Below are 16573 nucleotides of genomic sequence, written 5' to 3' on the forward strand. Positions count from 1 at the left end.
TTCTGGAGAAGTTCCCGAAATAAATCCTTGTGCGTGTGCGTGTTGTGCAATGTTGTCAATTAGACCGAAATCTCGGAAGCACACACAGTTCCGGAACCTCATCGTCCTGGATCAGAATCGGAACCGAAGGGGGAAAAATGATGACAACAAGTACATCCAAATGTTCGTCAGCCAGGGGTTCCGGACCGTGTGAGATCTTCGTGCGAATAAGACGCCCGAAAGGGGCACAACACAGTTCCCATCATGCCTTGCCCAAACTTGGCCTGGTTTTTCGATAGGTTTCCCCTCTGATGGTTCCTACGTTGTGCCCAGACAAATGCCCACTTTCTTGGGACGTATGCCTTTTTTTTTTGGGTGCATAAGTTCGCCAACCAACTTTGTTTCCTATCGATCCCCAGACGAGTCAAACAAACTGTAACAGAAGACACAAGCCTATCTCAGGTAGTGTTCCGGTTTTTGTCAAAAATCATTCGAACAACAGTAAGAAAATGATCGAAAGAAAATAACTACCTCACCTCGTCAGCCAGAAGTAACGATGTTCCTTGAGCTAAATCAGAATCGTTCGTTTGAGAGAAAGACAGAAAAGGGGCAAGTCGATCATAGCTGAAAAACTTGTCCAAATTGGCTCCGCATTTTTTGCGTCTAAAGTAGACGTCCATGTGTGCCCAGCCTTAGGGCGCTCGTTTCCGTATTAATTGATGGGAAAACAGAGCGCTGATCATCCCACTCCGAAATCCGGGGGTTGGCAACGGCTTTGGGCTAGTTACGGGCAGAATTTCGAAATGTGTCTGAAGCTCAAGTTTTTTTTTTGAATTCATAAAACCATTACTTGTATTTTATTTGTTGTTGCTATGTCCAGTTATAAGATTGCATGTCGACCATCACATGAACTTCAGGTGTGAATTTCTCGGTTACGAATCGCACCTGAAATTATGGATATCATTAGAACAACAATGGTTTATTGCTTGCAGTTTCAATTTTATCACCCGCACAAATGACTGACATACGCCCAGTTTGCTGGGTTGTTAAAATTATTCCATTTTCATAAAGTGTTTGCTTCGCTGTTTAACGATCTGTGACAAATATTGTTAATGTTTATGACTTTATGGTTTTCGTCGAAAACCGCAGGTTTAACAGAGGATTTGTTGTGTTTGTCTCCTCCCACACTTGCTGTTTATAAGTATCCAGCAGATGAGGCCAATGAGGCTGCAACATTAGGAGCTTGTGAAAGTGTGTCACACATCCCAGACGCATTTCTTATCGATCGTCACGTTGTGCGTTGGTTGGTGACATTGAGCGATGAACAAACAGCACATACCGGAGATCTATTGACCCGGGTGTGTTGCATTTGGTAGTCAAATTGTTAGCACTTTTCTCGGCCAATGTTCTCTGCTTGCCTTCGTGTTATGTTCGAACGGTTGTTCACCTTTCACCGAGATATTAAGTCAGCAATGTGGAAGTAGCTATCCTTTTCAAAATTCCATCTGTGGATAGGTCGATAGTTGTTTTGAATATTCTGCTAATGCGTCTTGCGAGTAGAACTTTGTTTCAACAAAGTCTTTATGAGAGTTTCCCAGAGCCATACCAGATGACGTTTTTTATTGTAAAAGCACTCCATTTCAACCTCACCATTACATCAAAATGCAAATTAGTCCGATTTTAGACGAGAGATAGATAGCCTACCAAACGAAAAACACAGAGCTTGCGAGCGCACCGCACCCATGATGTGACCTGTGACGAAGGAATGGAAATTTGACTTGCATTAAAATAGTTCACTGTCTGCCGAGCAATGTTTGGGACGCTATTTCTTTTCCCTTTGCCGCCTTTTTTTATGGTGAGGGCTGCCGTCAAATTCCTTCAATGTTTTTTTTCGGTTTGTTTTCCCACTCTGGCCAATCATTATCCTTTTCCGCTTGACACTTACACGCAAGAGATCGGCCAGCTCCGGTGCGTTTTAAATGAAGACAAGAAAACGGTGCCATATGACAGTGGTGCTGGCACAGTGACAAACGGTGCATGACGCGATACCGGATGGTGTGTGCAACAGTTTCTTCACAGAAGGAAGTATGGGAAAATTATATTCCGGAAAACGAATGGAAGGAATGTGGTATATGGAAAAAAGTGAGGCTTTCCCAACATTCTCGGTTTTTTTTTGTGAAAAATTGTCCCAAAATTGCTCATGAACTAATTATAATCATTTTATGGCGCCAGCATCCTCTGCTCTAGCTAATCGATCAACCAAGGAATGTTCATTTTTTTGCCACTTTCGCCCATGGTTTCGATGGATTTCGGGTGTGTTCAGTTCAGGTAATGTTGCAGCAGAATTACATTTATACATCTTGCTGGAAGAGGGAATGATACGGTTTTGTGCAGTAAAGGAATTTTCCCACCCGAAATGAAGGGATGGGAAGATCCAGTTTCCTGCGTATCTTTCCGATAAATCAGTTCACCACAGCACCGTATCCCATATCAGAATGTACCTTTAACGGCAGCTTACCCCAATTCTGCTGCTAGGGAGTTGCTGCTGGGCTTGCGGTTTTGAACCGTTCAGTTTTTCTTTGTGTCGTGCTCAAATGGGCATCGATACATCCCAGAAACATTATTTTTAATTAAACCTTTAAATATGGATCAATTTCTATATGGCCAAAAATTTGCCATAACATTCCGTCCGGTAACGGTGCCGGAAAGCCGGCCCCTGGCATGAATCATGCTGATAAATTTGTGACAGCTTACCGATTTGCCACGGATCGTTCATACAGCTGCTATGCAGCTTTATAAAACAATCCCACCGAAAGAAAAAGGCCCACAAATAAATTAGCGCTGATGAAGTTCAATTGAGTTGCTTGTGCTGCCCACAGTGTCATCGTGCAGTGTTCAACCGACTGCAACTCTTCAAGTGGTACGACCAAAATGCGCCACCGGCAGATCACTTCTTGCGCTGGAGAATTCAGACTACTGAGCGGCCATATCGAAGCATGCGTGAAATTGGAGCCAATTGAGTTGACTTCAATTGACAGCGTGCTCCGAAACATGCTGCGATCAGCTGCGGGAATCCTTCGACGAGTGTAGATCTCCCATGGAGACACCTCCAACACGATAGCATGCCCTCCCCAAGCAGACGTTTTAACCGAGCTCTTGGGAATTGCTGAGAAAAAAAATCAATTTAGACAACGAGCTTATCCAGTTTCTTGAGAATTCTCGTTTCTGGGTTTGTTGGCATTCTTATAATTAAAACCCTCTTGTGGTCTGGTTGGACGTTCTGTCTGCTGCGAGAAAATTCGCGCGCAGAATTCGCCAATCTGCCGATGTGTTGCTCTAGCGCACAGTCTGGCTCATCTGATGTCCTTCATTCAACGCGATCTGCACATGGTTCCTGCATCCCGGTAAACAATACTCTCTCTGATGGCAAGAAGATTTAAACTGACCACCCGCCAAATGCCATCGACGCTATGGTAAGCCTAGCGCATTTGCCGCAGTTTTGCCGGCACAGCCTTTAGGGATAGCCAGTAACGATGATGATCGTCTCCTTTACAGCGCCTATGCCAATGTGTACGCCATGAATCAAAAACCGTCTTGGACCCACCGGACCGCTGCTCTATCCCTTATTCGTTACGGAGCTAATTGTTTTCCTTTCGGGTGCCTTTTTCTTCGGGCAATTCTTAAGGGTTGTGCCCTTACTGTGTGGCTAGGTTTAGCGCTAGGTTTCAGAGCTGGTATAGGGGACATAGTTCAGCTAAGAAGCGAATCTTTGCCAATTTCGTTTCGTGTCGTTTTCGCGCGCTCAGAATCATTTGGTATTTTACGGTTATGCCATTTCCCGCAATTGGATTGTTTGTTCGCCATTTATAGGCCTATAAACAGTCTGCGCATCGCGATGTCTTAAGTTGTGTGCAATGCTTTAAAATGTTTTATAATAAAATTGATCTTGTCTTCTAATATTCATATGGCAGGTCAACGAACTTAGTCTCATCGCACCGCCATAGTCCAATCTGTTTACATTTATTTCTAACATTCGCGTTCCGTTTTTTTTTGCATACCAGCTTTATTCTGACGATCCTTCCGACTTTAATAAGGGTGTAGGAACAGAGCGTCTCATTATCTACGCATTCATCGATCAAACTCCAGCTGATCTGTTGTGTTTCATATTGATTTTCTCATCTGCTTGTCTTCCGCACACGGTGTCCTTTGTTGACACCGTATGACTTCTATGCTCTTTCCCACCGCTGCGGGGGTTCAATGCATATCGAGTGGAGAAATATGCTTTCCTTCCGGATTTGACCATTTGGCCATTTTTCCGATGCAACCGTGTGTGTGCAACCATGTACTCCTGAGCTCAGTATCCTTAGAACGGTTCGTAAAAAGGGGGAAAACGACGTCTGCGTACCATCTTGACCAATATAGCGCGCCAGACGGAGTGTCTAGCGCAGCTGGATCTTGAAGATTGCAGAAAAGGACATCGGAACTGGAACGCCACGATCAGCGGGGCCCGGAAGAAGTTTAAAGAAGCGGAGAAACGGAGACAGAGATAGCAAAAGTGAACCCTGAAACAGACAGAAAGGTGACGAGACCGGCGCTAGTACGGTGAAGAAAGTAATGCAATTTTTTTGCAGTCGCCTCACTTCCCGGTGCCTCCCGGTTTGCCTTCATTATCGTCCCCGTTGTCGGGTCCTACCATTCCTTCCATATCCTTGTTCCTTCCGTGTTTGTTTCCGTGCGCTCTCTCCCATAGCCCTTACGCTTATCCTTCGCTGTCGCTGTACTGTGGATGGCAAAAATTTGTTATGTAGGTTAGGGTGCGGCAGAGAAGCTGTTGTAGCGAATGGTCGCGTCTCGTACACTGTACAGCATGTATTTCTTTTTTTTTGGATTTCGTTTTCCCGTCACCCAGGTACACCGTGGTGTGTGGCGTAGGAGCGGGAAAAAAAGGGGGAAGCACGCAGCGGATCCCTTATGGCACGTGCCCGTATGTTTGAGGGATTTTTTTTTTTGGATAAAGCGCACCCCTTGGTGGTGGGCCGCCGGGATGTTGGATTGGCCGTGCGAAAGGGATGGCAGCGCTAGAATCCGCTGCAAATGCAACTGGGTGACTCTCGAAGTGCTTTACCGAGTGCCTAGCAGGGCGGCTATTATTATTATTAGTTCGATTCCGCTGTCTCGCTTTCGCTTTCATCCGTCCGCATACGTTTTGTGTTGCATTCGCGAACGATTGCAGATGTTCCCCCGGGGGTTATTGCTATCGGGAAGGGTCGCCGGTCCTTTATCCGTGCGATGAATTTTCGTGACCGATTCCTCAAGCCCCAGGAACCGGGGCGATGTGGAAGTTTTGATGAAAATGCGTGCATGCGTTTCGTTGTGTGCGTAAAGATGAGAACCGCACACCAGCAGGGGTTATGGAAATGGAAACCGGATCCCCGGTACTTCACGATCGCGCCTAAATGTTTTACCAGGAGCCAGGGCCGTGGTTCCCATTCGGGACGGTTCCCTTTTGTGGTGTGGTGTGCCGTTTTTCTCATTTTCCTATTTGCTCATTTGCCTATGCGCGCGCTTTTCCTTTGTCGCCACCAACACCAACCCTTCCCGGGGCTCGGTGGCGCTAGGTGACCGACCTGTCGATTGGTACAGTGTGGTGGAAAGGCCGGCACACCTGGTACATTCGGACCAGCATAATCTGAAAAGTCCTAAACTTTACCAACGTGTCCTAATTAGATACGAGACAATGGATTCGTTTAGTCAACAGACAATGGTGCGCGAAAAGTACCCGCGCATAAGTATCGCACCGCGCAGTAAGGGTCAAATAATCAAAGAATTGTATGCTTATGTTGCTCACCCGATATGTGGGTTTTGTTGAGGGAGGGTGAGTTCCGTTTGTAAAGAAACCGTTGAATGATGAATTTTCGAGATGGTACAGACATTCTTATTATAAGTGTCATTGTTAAATTAGATAATAATTATAATTATTTATAAATTTATAAAACTCTGATAAATTTATCTAGTTATATTAGAATGGTTCGCTACGACTTCCAATTTTTATATGATTTTTCTCAAATCTTTTATTTTGAAATGCATCTTCGGTAGAAATAATTAAGTAAAATTGCATTGTACAATAAAATCAGATTTATGTTTGCATTTATTGTTAATCATTTTTGCTACCACATTAATCAATCACTGTCAGGCCATATTTTTTGAACACATTTGTGAAGTATGATTTGTGTTTCATTAAAAAAATACGTGGAACAATACTCCCGAAAACATAAGATCCGTCAGAAATGATTATTAATGTGGCCTTCTGATTGCTTCATTTATGAAACGAGCGCTTGGCTATGGTTGATTCGATCTAGCTGAATTATGCTACGCTTATGCGCTGAAGCATCACGCTGCGCAAAACCGTAGAACAAAGCTTGCCAGGGGTTAAAAAAAGCAGTTTAGTTTCAACGTAATCCCTCCTGGCAGCCATTTTCCCTTCGGAAAAAAACAAACTCGTACTAACTTGTCCGATAGCACACAAAACGTTAGCCACCACCTTTCCATACGGGATGGCAGCGCGCGTGGTGAACACTCCAAATCAACCCCCTCATAAACCTGCGCACCCTCATTCATTTAATCGAAACGCACCACTCGCTTGGCACGGGAAATGTTGCACATGCACACCGAGTAGTGTGATCGTGAGGCAGGCGCACAGATACGAGGTACGGGATCCGGTTCCGCTCGCGGTGTTGGTGGTGGAAAATTTGAACAGATGTGAAAAATCCCATCCCGGATTGTGCGCCTGCGCCTGTCGAAGGGGTGTGCGTGTGTCTATGTTAGGCATCGGACCAGGACCTCGGTGCAGGCTCGTGTACGGATTCGCTAGTGACGCTGGCCGTTGCACTTAACGCTCGAAGGATGGTCTCGATTGTAGCACGTTGCTCGAGTGTTGCAAATGTCCGCCAGAGGACATCAACCCAAAATAGGGACAGGGCATTCTCTATCCAACCACCTGCCCAATTTCCCGAGCATTGTGCGCTATCAAGAGACCGTCATATATCAGGGTGACTCATATTGCTGAATCGCTGTGGTCGTTTGATTGCTCAGTGGAATATAAAATAGCAAATGTTGGCGCCTCTTCTGGCGGATCAGCCATTCTATCCTTGATCTTCTTGCTGAATGGAGAAGAAAACTTGAAATTGGAAACAAAAAAAAGTAAACCATGGTGGTACTTACACCAATACAATCTTGGCACTATGATTTGCATATAGACGAAAAGAAACTAGTTTGTTAAAGTCTAGAAGTAAAAAAAAACAGAACCAAGTCCCCTTGGATTTGATAGCCACGGTGCGGAATTTACCATGACGAATATATTTTTTGGGACTTTTAGTTACCGAAACGTGTGGCAGCTATATCTCACATACACACCGATCCTAACCTGGCCATATTCTGGTCTTTCCCCACTTGCTCACTTCCTGGCTTGCCTAATATACAATGGCTCAGCTGTGCGCTCAGACAGCGCACATACGTACATCACCACTCTAGCGAGCAGCACACGGGGTGAAAAGCTTGCTAATGTGTCTTTCATGATTCGCGCCCAACACTGGCTGCTACCAAACCCAACTTCTACCTCGTACGACAATAGTTCGTTTCGCTTCTCTAGCGGCACGCATTCATCGGGGAGCATCAGGGAGGGAATAAAAAGTTGACCACCGAAAAAAAAATCAACAAACAAGATCTATATTCCTTGCCGTTCCGCGGGTTACTTTATGTGCGAGACGCGAACCTGCCGCGGAGCGTCAGCTCCGGTGTTGCGATAAGACGGAAAGGAAGAAGGATATTTCTTTGCTTTGCACTATACGCGGGCACTTATTCGCATTTCGCGATTCCGCCGATCACCGACGAGCGCAAACGATGGAATACCGCACCCGAATGGAGAGGTTTCGTTGTGCGTTCGTGTGCCTTTGCTTTGTGTACGTGCATTATTCTGGTTACGCTCTGCCAAACGGATATCGCGGTATGGATGTGCGCGTACGAACGTGGCGGCTGTATTTTAACCTATCTCCAGGCCGCGAATTCGTCGAGTTGGCAGTATTTTGACCTTCAAAAAATCAAACCAAAATCGGTGATCTGCTCTGCAAAGGATGTGAGTTGTGCAACTTGCTGGTTATGTGGAAGAATTACATAATGTAATGGAAATTGTCATAATAGCTAATAATGCTTGTAATAGACTTGAAGATCACAGTCTTTTTTTATATTTTACTAAAAGCGGTTACGATCGTTGAATGTTATAAATCTTTTGCATTCTACCCTAGCCGGGTAATGTAATCTCGGTAATGTATTTATTGCTGTTACGATTTCAAAAGGGATGGCATCGGTCATGGACGACTGCCCCGCGAAACAATTTTGCTGATGGACATGCACGTTTGCACGTGAAGATCGAAGGTGGTGAGTTATAAGGACAATCGAGGGAAATTCCAAACCATTTGCCCTTGGCAGTGACACCGCCTATCGTTAGTATTTCACCTGTATGACACACACTGTCGCCGGTTTAAGTGTAGTGTGATGTAGTTTTGTGTTGCTGTGTTGCGCTTTCTATCATCTTCATTGCTTGAATCGCGCACACAATGTAATGTGACAAACACCAACGCAACCAGGTACCATTGGAAGGCATTCCAACTGACCGACGAACGCACTGGGCTGTAAAAATCCTGTCAGAAATCGGGCTAGGGCTAGGATTCTTACTGGGTCGCCACCCGCAACACCAGTAAAGGTCGCTTCCTTCTAAAAACCCTACCGGTTGGGCTGTAGTGGGATTTATTTTTTACTTCTTCTTTCTCCCGTGGATTCCCTTTCGGGTCAGCTGAGAGCGGGACGAAAAGGCCGGAATAGGAAGACAAAAGGAATCTGTGATCTTTTTTTTTTTTCGTTTAAAGTTTCTTTGCCCGTGCTTCTTCGTTCTGTTATGCTCATGTTTATATATGTTGCTCGTCCTCAACCGGTTCGATTCTTTGGTCTTTGTCCGAACAACTTCGAAGACAGGTTCCTGGCCGGTTCGATCAGACGCAAAGAAGGAGCATTATGTCCTTCCAACGTTCACTACTGGGCGAAGAGAAAAAAAAGAAGAGGGGGCGGGGGGTGCATACTGAGGAGGGAGGGGGAGGGGGGGAGATTGTTTTCTTCTCGCGCTCAATTTTGACGTTCCCGTGCGCTTCCAGAATCGTTTTGGGACAGAAACCTCATCATAAAATGTAAATGATGAGAAAAAAGACATACATTTTGAAGTTATTTGGGGTTTTGAAGGTTTATTTCAGTCTGCCGTATACTTCACGATCATCAGCGATATTTAGTATTACGTTCTCGTACAATATTGAACCCTTTTGCAGTATAAAAACATACCAAAACGAGATATTTGCTGTTTCAAAACAAACACTTTCAACAATGTGTGGCTAATTGTGTACATTATTTTGAAGCGATTAAGTTTCACTAGTTCACTTTTACGTAGAATCACAGTGCTCTCGTACTGAACATTGGCCACTCGCGTTGAATGTTGCAGAGCGCTAACGCCCTATCGGCAGACTCCATCGAAACCGTTGGTCAAGCGTCATTTTCTTGTTGTCTGATTAGCTTCACAAGCAAAAGGGAAATATGGCCCTCACCATCCACCTTCCACCATAGAGCCTCCCCCGGGATCGGATCGCATCGTACGCTGCACCCGATGCTAAGCATGACCCCAGCACAGCACTTCTAATCAAAATTTCCGCTCAACAAATGCGTCAAGCTTCAGATGTGGTAGGGTTTAACGACGGCTGGACTGGGGAAGAAGTGGATGACTGTACGGAGCCGTCAAGAGTTATCAATGCGTGCACGCTGGCCGTAGCTAAATTTGTTTTGATTGTCCCTAATTCCGAAGAGTTCATCACACACCAATACTGTGCGGTTGATCGTCTATTTAAAGGCGCGGCTCGCGCTGTTAGTTCCGGTGGTGATGGCCGGAACACGGATCAACGAAATATGCCTCATCGATCATTTACCCTTCATGATGTTAGAATCTGGACGTCCTATCGGTTATTTCAGATTTCGTCTGAGGTTGCGATTCTTGCTGAGATTATGTCCAACGTTGAGTAATTCGTTGGAAGGAATTTAGGTGTGACAAGTGAATGGTTTCATTTTATTTCCAATCTAATTGGGAACGAAGTGTTTCTTGATGTTTCGCTGCCAGTATGTGTCAAGATCAATGTTTCCAGCACTGCATTGCTGCGTGTGCAGCATGGATGCTGTCGAGATCTTGTATGTGTGTTGACCGTAGAGACTTTGCTGGTGTATGGGATCTCTTCCTCCAACACTAACGCATGGCGTTCGTGTGCCCTTTCTCGTGCAGGGCCGCGCAGCATCTTCCTCTCTCGCATTGTTTACACTGCAGCTCACACACAAGCGCAGCACAGTAAAATGCATGCCCCCCACTAGAATGCACCGTGGTGTAGAAGAACCCCGGGGTAGTGCTCCCATTCGTACACTGGTGTGTGCCAATGCAAAGACTCGACAGTGTGCGCGCGCCCTCGGACACATATCGGAGGTCCTTTTTCCCGTTTTGCACACCCGCAAATACGCAAGTGCCGGTTCGCTCACACTACCGGCGCCAACTGACGTCGCATGCTCACGTCCGTTTCCAGCGCAGTGCGTCCGCGCCCGATGGACGGTTCTTCTCTCTTTTCGACCGTTCCGTTCTAGTTCGTCCACGCTCGGCATGTCGCTGTCTCCTTTACCCCACGGTACGCTTGGTATCGTATGTTGCTGGATTCTTGCTAGCATGAACGCATACACGCAGCATAAAACGTGATGAAAAGAGAACGGAAGAGAGGATCGTGCACGCGTGCGTACGCGAGAGCGTACGTGTGAAGGAGAGTGAAAAAGGACTAGGCAGAACTCGGTGCGCACCGAGCCTGTCGGCAGCAACCTCATCCCGGCTCGGCGAAACAGGCTGTCACTCGTGTTCAGAGCCTCGAACCAGGCAGTAGCTCCCCGGCCAAGGAACGCAAACGTTAGAGCATCTTAGAACAAACACCGAGATAGTTGAGCTGTTGGGACTTCTTGGGGTACCGTGCAATGTTCAAACGATCTTACGTCGCGCACTGCAGCTTAAGATCAGGCGATAACCATTTACCAGCCCACTCACAGCCGTCACACACGCCAAGGACTATCGTTGCATCCTTCCCGATGATCGTCAGTTGAAGCGTGATCGCGTGTATCGGCGAGTTCTGTGACAAACGAAGAGGCCCAAAAAAAAAACATTCAATCAAGCCAAATCATGCTTCGGTAGCATCGGCTTCAAGCGGAAACAACTATTTGTACGTGCGGTTTGTGGTGTGCATGTGTATGTGTTTGTGTATTTTCCGTAGTTGTGTGTGTGTTTGTGTTTTGTGCATGTCCTCTGGATCCTTGGTGTGATATTGGACGATCGTACAAAGAGCGACAACAAAAAATCGATGTATCGTAAAAATGAATTCTTCAGCATCTTGAGCAGCTAGCGATCGTACGAGCGAATAAGCGTCTGAAGATCACGCAGTGCTTTAATCTAATCTAGTGCGCACATGTAGTTGTGCTTTGTGTACGGTTTTTTTTTTGTTTGTGTGAAGAGAAACATTTCGTGCCAGCAGCAATCTGGTGGTTTACGCAGCAGTCGGCGCAATACATTTCATACATCTGACACAGCTGAAACCATCCACACACCACCGCCTTCATCATGTTTTTCGACGAGAGCGAGGTGCACGAAATTGTTCAGCATACAAGGTAAGGGTCGTCCCCATCCTGTTGGTTACTGATCGGTGGTGCCACCAACAAAAAAAAAAAACAAGGGAAAAATCTTCAATCTTCAATTGTCGCGCTGAAACGTTTCGTAAAGACAACGTAGGGCGAGAAACGCTCACATTCTCGTCACCGGCGAATGGTTGTTCGAGGTCGTTCGAATTGGAAATGTTTGGCTGATTTCCGTAAACGAAGAAAAATGTCAGCTCTAAGCTCTCTCCCTGCACTCGCTATTGTTGAGGGTGTTTCCTTGCGCTCGGTTCACCTCACACGATGTGGCAGGGGTTGTGGACTTCCTTAATGGACGTCCAAGAAAAGGGCTATTTGGGGAGGGTGCGAGTGTACCGGAAGAGCATGAATTCCCTACTGTTGGCGTTCCAACGAACCCAGTTGCAGGTCGTCTAACTGATGGGAGCCTACCGATTCTCCCCTTTCGTTCTCAAGTGGTGCTCAACGTTGCAGGAAGAGCGGAAAAAAAACGTGGTGTGGTCTCTGTAGAGTCTCGGACCGGGATATGGGTTTTTGCCCTACCAGGACGCCATTCTCGGGTGGTATTTTCAGGTTCGGCAAAACTTAAAAACACATTCGTATGAGAAATCGTATCACCCCCCCCTTCCCCCTTTTGGGTCGCGCGTATCCGTGTCGTGTGCAACCAAGGGAAACGACTTAATGTGATGGGCACACATACAGAAAATGTAGTCTAAAAAATATAACCAGGGGAGAAAAACGTGGAAGTTACGGTTTACGCACGGTACCTTGCGGTAGTATGGCGATCGCGCCGACAAGTACATTGCCCCATGGCAGCAAGACACACGGGACAAGGGAGGCGATCGACCGGAATCCCCAGCCCTGATCCTTAGGGCAGTGCGCGGGAGACTTCGTGCGATGTGAGTGAGAGGAGGTCACTGACGCACGTGTAATGTGGAATAATTTTGAACTCGTTCTAAAAGCTGCCCGGGAGGGAACGGAACTCCTCACGACCTCCACCTGATCGCAGTGCTACGTCATGGTAGGAAGTCTAATTAACGGAAAAGCAAACACAAAAAAAACTACCTTCCAAGTGATCTTCACGTGTGCTCGACGATCTTCATCATTCAGCGCACTTCAGTTAAACCGTTTTCCACGCAACACGGCACGAAGGTGGGTGAGCCTTCCACCACGGTAATCCGCCTCCCATGGGCCGAGCGCGAGAACCACGGTGGATAGTAAAATCGCGAAAAACTCACTTTCATTTCGCGCATTTTCGTGCCATTCATGTGAAAGCTTGGCCGTGCGCGTTCCGCGGTTAGACAGCGAACTTGGGTGTGTTGGGTTGGGTGGTGGAATGGCAAAATGTGTGTATTTACGATGAGTTTTACCGGTTGTTGTGGGGCTCGGTGTGTGAATCGGTTCTTTTCGTTTACGCTCTTTCTTCCTTTGTGCTTCATTCGCGCATTTGGTTGCGCTGGCTCGTGAAACAACGATAGACGAAACAGGGCCGCCAGAACAACGGGCCAGACGACAAAGGGTGGGGTTTTGAGGGGTTTGTTGTGGTTTGCCCAGATTTGGGCAATGGAGTTCCGTTAACTCTCCCAGCCGGCTGGCCGGCTGATTCAACCACGCAAAACGTTTGTCCGAATGCAATGAATAGACCAGAAATCATCGGGATCATCGTGGTTCGGCCGTGGAGTTTTTGATCTCCACGTGCCACCCGGTACCACCACAACTCCATGTGCTTCTCTATTCTTGTTGTTGGACGCCCGTGGCAAAAGTTGGCGGACACTGTTGAGCTCATATTGGCTGTATTTGTCTTGGACGCGCTTCTCCCCCTTGAGATAGGTCAGTTTCTTTAGCGCTGGGCGACCGCTTGTGCTCTGCCAACGCAATTGTCCAGACAATGAGCCGTGTCTGCGTGTATGCGTGTGTATATATTTTTTTTTTCACCTTGTAGTTCTTCGGTCAATCATCTTTTTTTTTATTGCTGTCCTTTCTGCGCGCACAACACCACCCGTGCGCCGCGTATTCGCTTGGATCCAGGTGCCATCCCGGCAATGCACCCGTTGTCCGGTTGTACATTGTGACCGGGTGTGGCGAATGAATGGAAGCAAGAAATGCATTAAACTGCAAGCCAAAAGTCAAGGAACTAAACGTACACACATTCAAGCGATCGTGCGTGGTTGTGGTGGTGTGCGACTCGAAGATCTTGCAAGATCTTGCTTTTTTTTATGCTGCATCGTGCTATGCAGGGGAGAAGAGAGCATAGCCGATTCCAATTGCGTCCACACATATACACACGTGCACGCTTCCCTTTAGGATCGTTAGGTTTGTCCCAGTTTATGGTTGGGATGGTTGTTTCTATTTTCGGTTCGTATGTTGCCCTTTGCGCCGGGTTTGGCTTTTTCTTCTTTCACCACCACCTCCACTGTCCGCGGGCGCCACCATTGCTAGCTGGAGACGAGCGACGACATTTGCCCGCACGGGCTTATGCGAGCGCAATACATACGCACGTTATCATCAGTGCCGCGTTGCCACACTACGCACGGGTTCCCTTAGGCCGATCACTGTCGCGTTCGTATGCGGCGAAGCGAAATGCATCGATCGATCGTACGGGCAGGCCAAACAGGGATAGAGCGTACGGGCTTTGGTGAGAAGCGACAGCGGGTCCCTTGTTCTGTTCTCGCTGGTGCTGGTTAAGCGGCGCCAGATGTGACCTTCTCACACGGACGGGCCGTACTGAGCCTGCTGTTTATAGCCATTGCTGATATTATTACCGCCATTGCACCCTGCCGAAGGGGTACTTGGGACACACACGCACACAGACCAAGGGTACGTGTATGCGTGGATACGGGATCCTTGCCCTAGACGATGTTCGAGCACACACACACACACCCAAACACCACAGCAAAGAATGCACAGTTTGTTATGACTTTGGGGTACTGAACCCGACGTTCGTATTCGGGGGGAGGAATAAAAAAAAAGGATAGCAAAAAAGAGCGCGCGCAGACACATGGGGTTATCCTTGAGCGGATGTGTACGGACGTGTATTACCTTCTGCTGGGAGTTATAATTAGCGAACCCACCGAGGGTAAAAATCCCATGACCGGTGGTTCCGGTTACTGTCACAAACTAATGTAGTTACAAGTAGTCGATCTTAAGGCTTTTTGCTTAAACTTTTTCCCATTTTTTTTTGTGCTCCACAGACGCGTCACGATAAACTCCGTCGGACGTTCGCCAGCAAGCAGACGGGCGGAACAGCGTCAGCGCAGTCTCCAGTTCCGGCAGCATGGCGTGCCCACGCGCATGATCTACGACGATAGCTGCAAACTGTTGGCATCACCCGGCAAGGAAAACGTGTCGATGGAGGAGCTATCGTTCTACCAGAGTCACAGCCCGCAGCAGAGTCCACGGCCCTGCAGTCCGTGCTCGCTCTGTCCGGAAGATGGCGAGCTGCTACCGTCGGAGAACAACACCCCCAGCAAACATGTGACGATACCGATCGTGAACAAAAATGGCACCGGTCCGATCGTTGCTGGTAAGCTGACGGCCGTACCGGGCGGGTTCGGTTATCGGCCGCGCCGCCCGCTGGACGATCACGATCCAAACTCGATGGACTCCGGGTATGGGGCGAGTGTGCTGAACGATGCGCTGATGAACTCGCTGCACAGCACTAGCGGTAGTACCGGCACCGTGATGGCTGCCACGAAAACGCACTCCATGTTCCATTTCAACCAGTCGTCTACGGCGTCCCTATTGCGGCACTGTTCCGGATCGCCCGCGAGTACGCGTGGTCGGTTGCTACTGCACAGCAGCCTATCGTCCGGCTCGATGGAATCGATGGACGACATGGAGCTGTTCGATATGGAAGCGATGGACGATGAGGACATTGAGGACAAGTTGCAATCCTGCCACCAGTCGCAGCAACCAAGCGGACTGAGCTCGCTCATCTGCGGTACGATCAAGACGACGCGCACGGCAACGACACCGGAACAGCAGAAACGTCCGTTCGTGCGGCGGTGTTTGAGTCTCACGGAAAATACGAACAACAACGTGAACGTGCAGCAACAGCAGCAGCACGTTATCGCCCAGCTGAAGACACCGGAGCGTTACGCGCGTCGTATGATCGCTATCGAGGATCAGGAGAACTGCAATCTAACGCCGTACTCGTCCAGAACGGCGTCCGTTGCTACGGCGGAGGTAACGCGCTGCTTTAAGCGACCCGAACCACCGGGCGTTAGCCCGATACAGAGCAAACGCAGCAAAACCCAGATGGACGTGATGGCACTAGCGACAGTGACGGTACCGGCCGTAAACGCGCTAGACAGTCCGGCACGTACGACCGTGCTGGCGGCGGTACCGAAGAAAACCGTCTACCAGAAGTCAATCTCCATGAACGATGCGCAGATCATGAGCGCGCTATCGCGATCATCGTCCGAACCGGATCTGATTGGGGATTTTAGCAAATCGTACGTGCTGCCACTGATGGAAGGACAGCATCGGGATCTGAAGTCGATCTCGGGTGATACAATGGCGCGGCTGGTACGGGGTGATTATAACGATAAGATCGCCAGCGTGAAAATCATTGACTGCCGGTATCCGTACGAGTTCGAGGGTGGTCACATCCGGGGTGCCAAGAATCTGTACACCCAGGAGCAGATCGTCGATGAGCTGATCAAGTCGAAGACGGAAACGCCAAAGGTTACCAGCGGCCAGGATGGTGCTGCGATGCGTCGCCACATCATTGTGTTTCATTGCGAGTTCTCGTCCGAACGTGGACCCAAATTGTAAGTATCCGGATGGGCCGTTTCATTGTTGGTTGCTGATGTAA

The 16573-nt window shown here is 48.0% G+C and overlaps 1 protein-coding gene across 2 annotated transcripts in view; it reads left to right on the forward strand.

Moving 5' to 3' along the window:
- The window catches only part of LOC128309953 (M-phase inducer phosphatase-like), a 107957-nt gene that overhangs the window by 89355 nt on the left and 2029 nt on the right, over positions 1 to 16573 (forward strand). Inside the window, exons 1-2 of one of the 2 annotated variants that reach the window (XM_053046470.1) lie at positions 11627 to 11754; positions 14949 to 16529. In XM_053046470.1, the coding sequence (XP_052902430.1) occupies positions 11708 to 11754; positions 14949 to 16529 (1628 nt within the window). In that variant the 5' untranslated portion in view covers positions 11627 to 11707. Of the gene's footprint in view, positions 1 to 11626; positions 11755 to 14948; positions 16530 to 16573 lie in introns of those variants that run through there. The other variant, XM_053046469.1, reaches the window with a different exon arrangement.

The sequence above is a fragment of the Anopheles moucheti genome, chromosome 2 (genome assembly GCF_943734755.1).
Source record: "Anopheles moucheti chromosome 2, idAnoMoucSN_F20_07, whole genome shotgun sequence".
Classification (NCBI taxonomy): domain Eukaryota; kingdom Metazoa; phylum Arthropoda; class Insecta; order Diptera; family Culicidae; genus Anopheles; species Anopheles moucheti.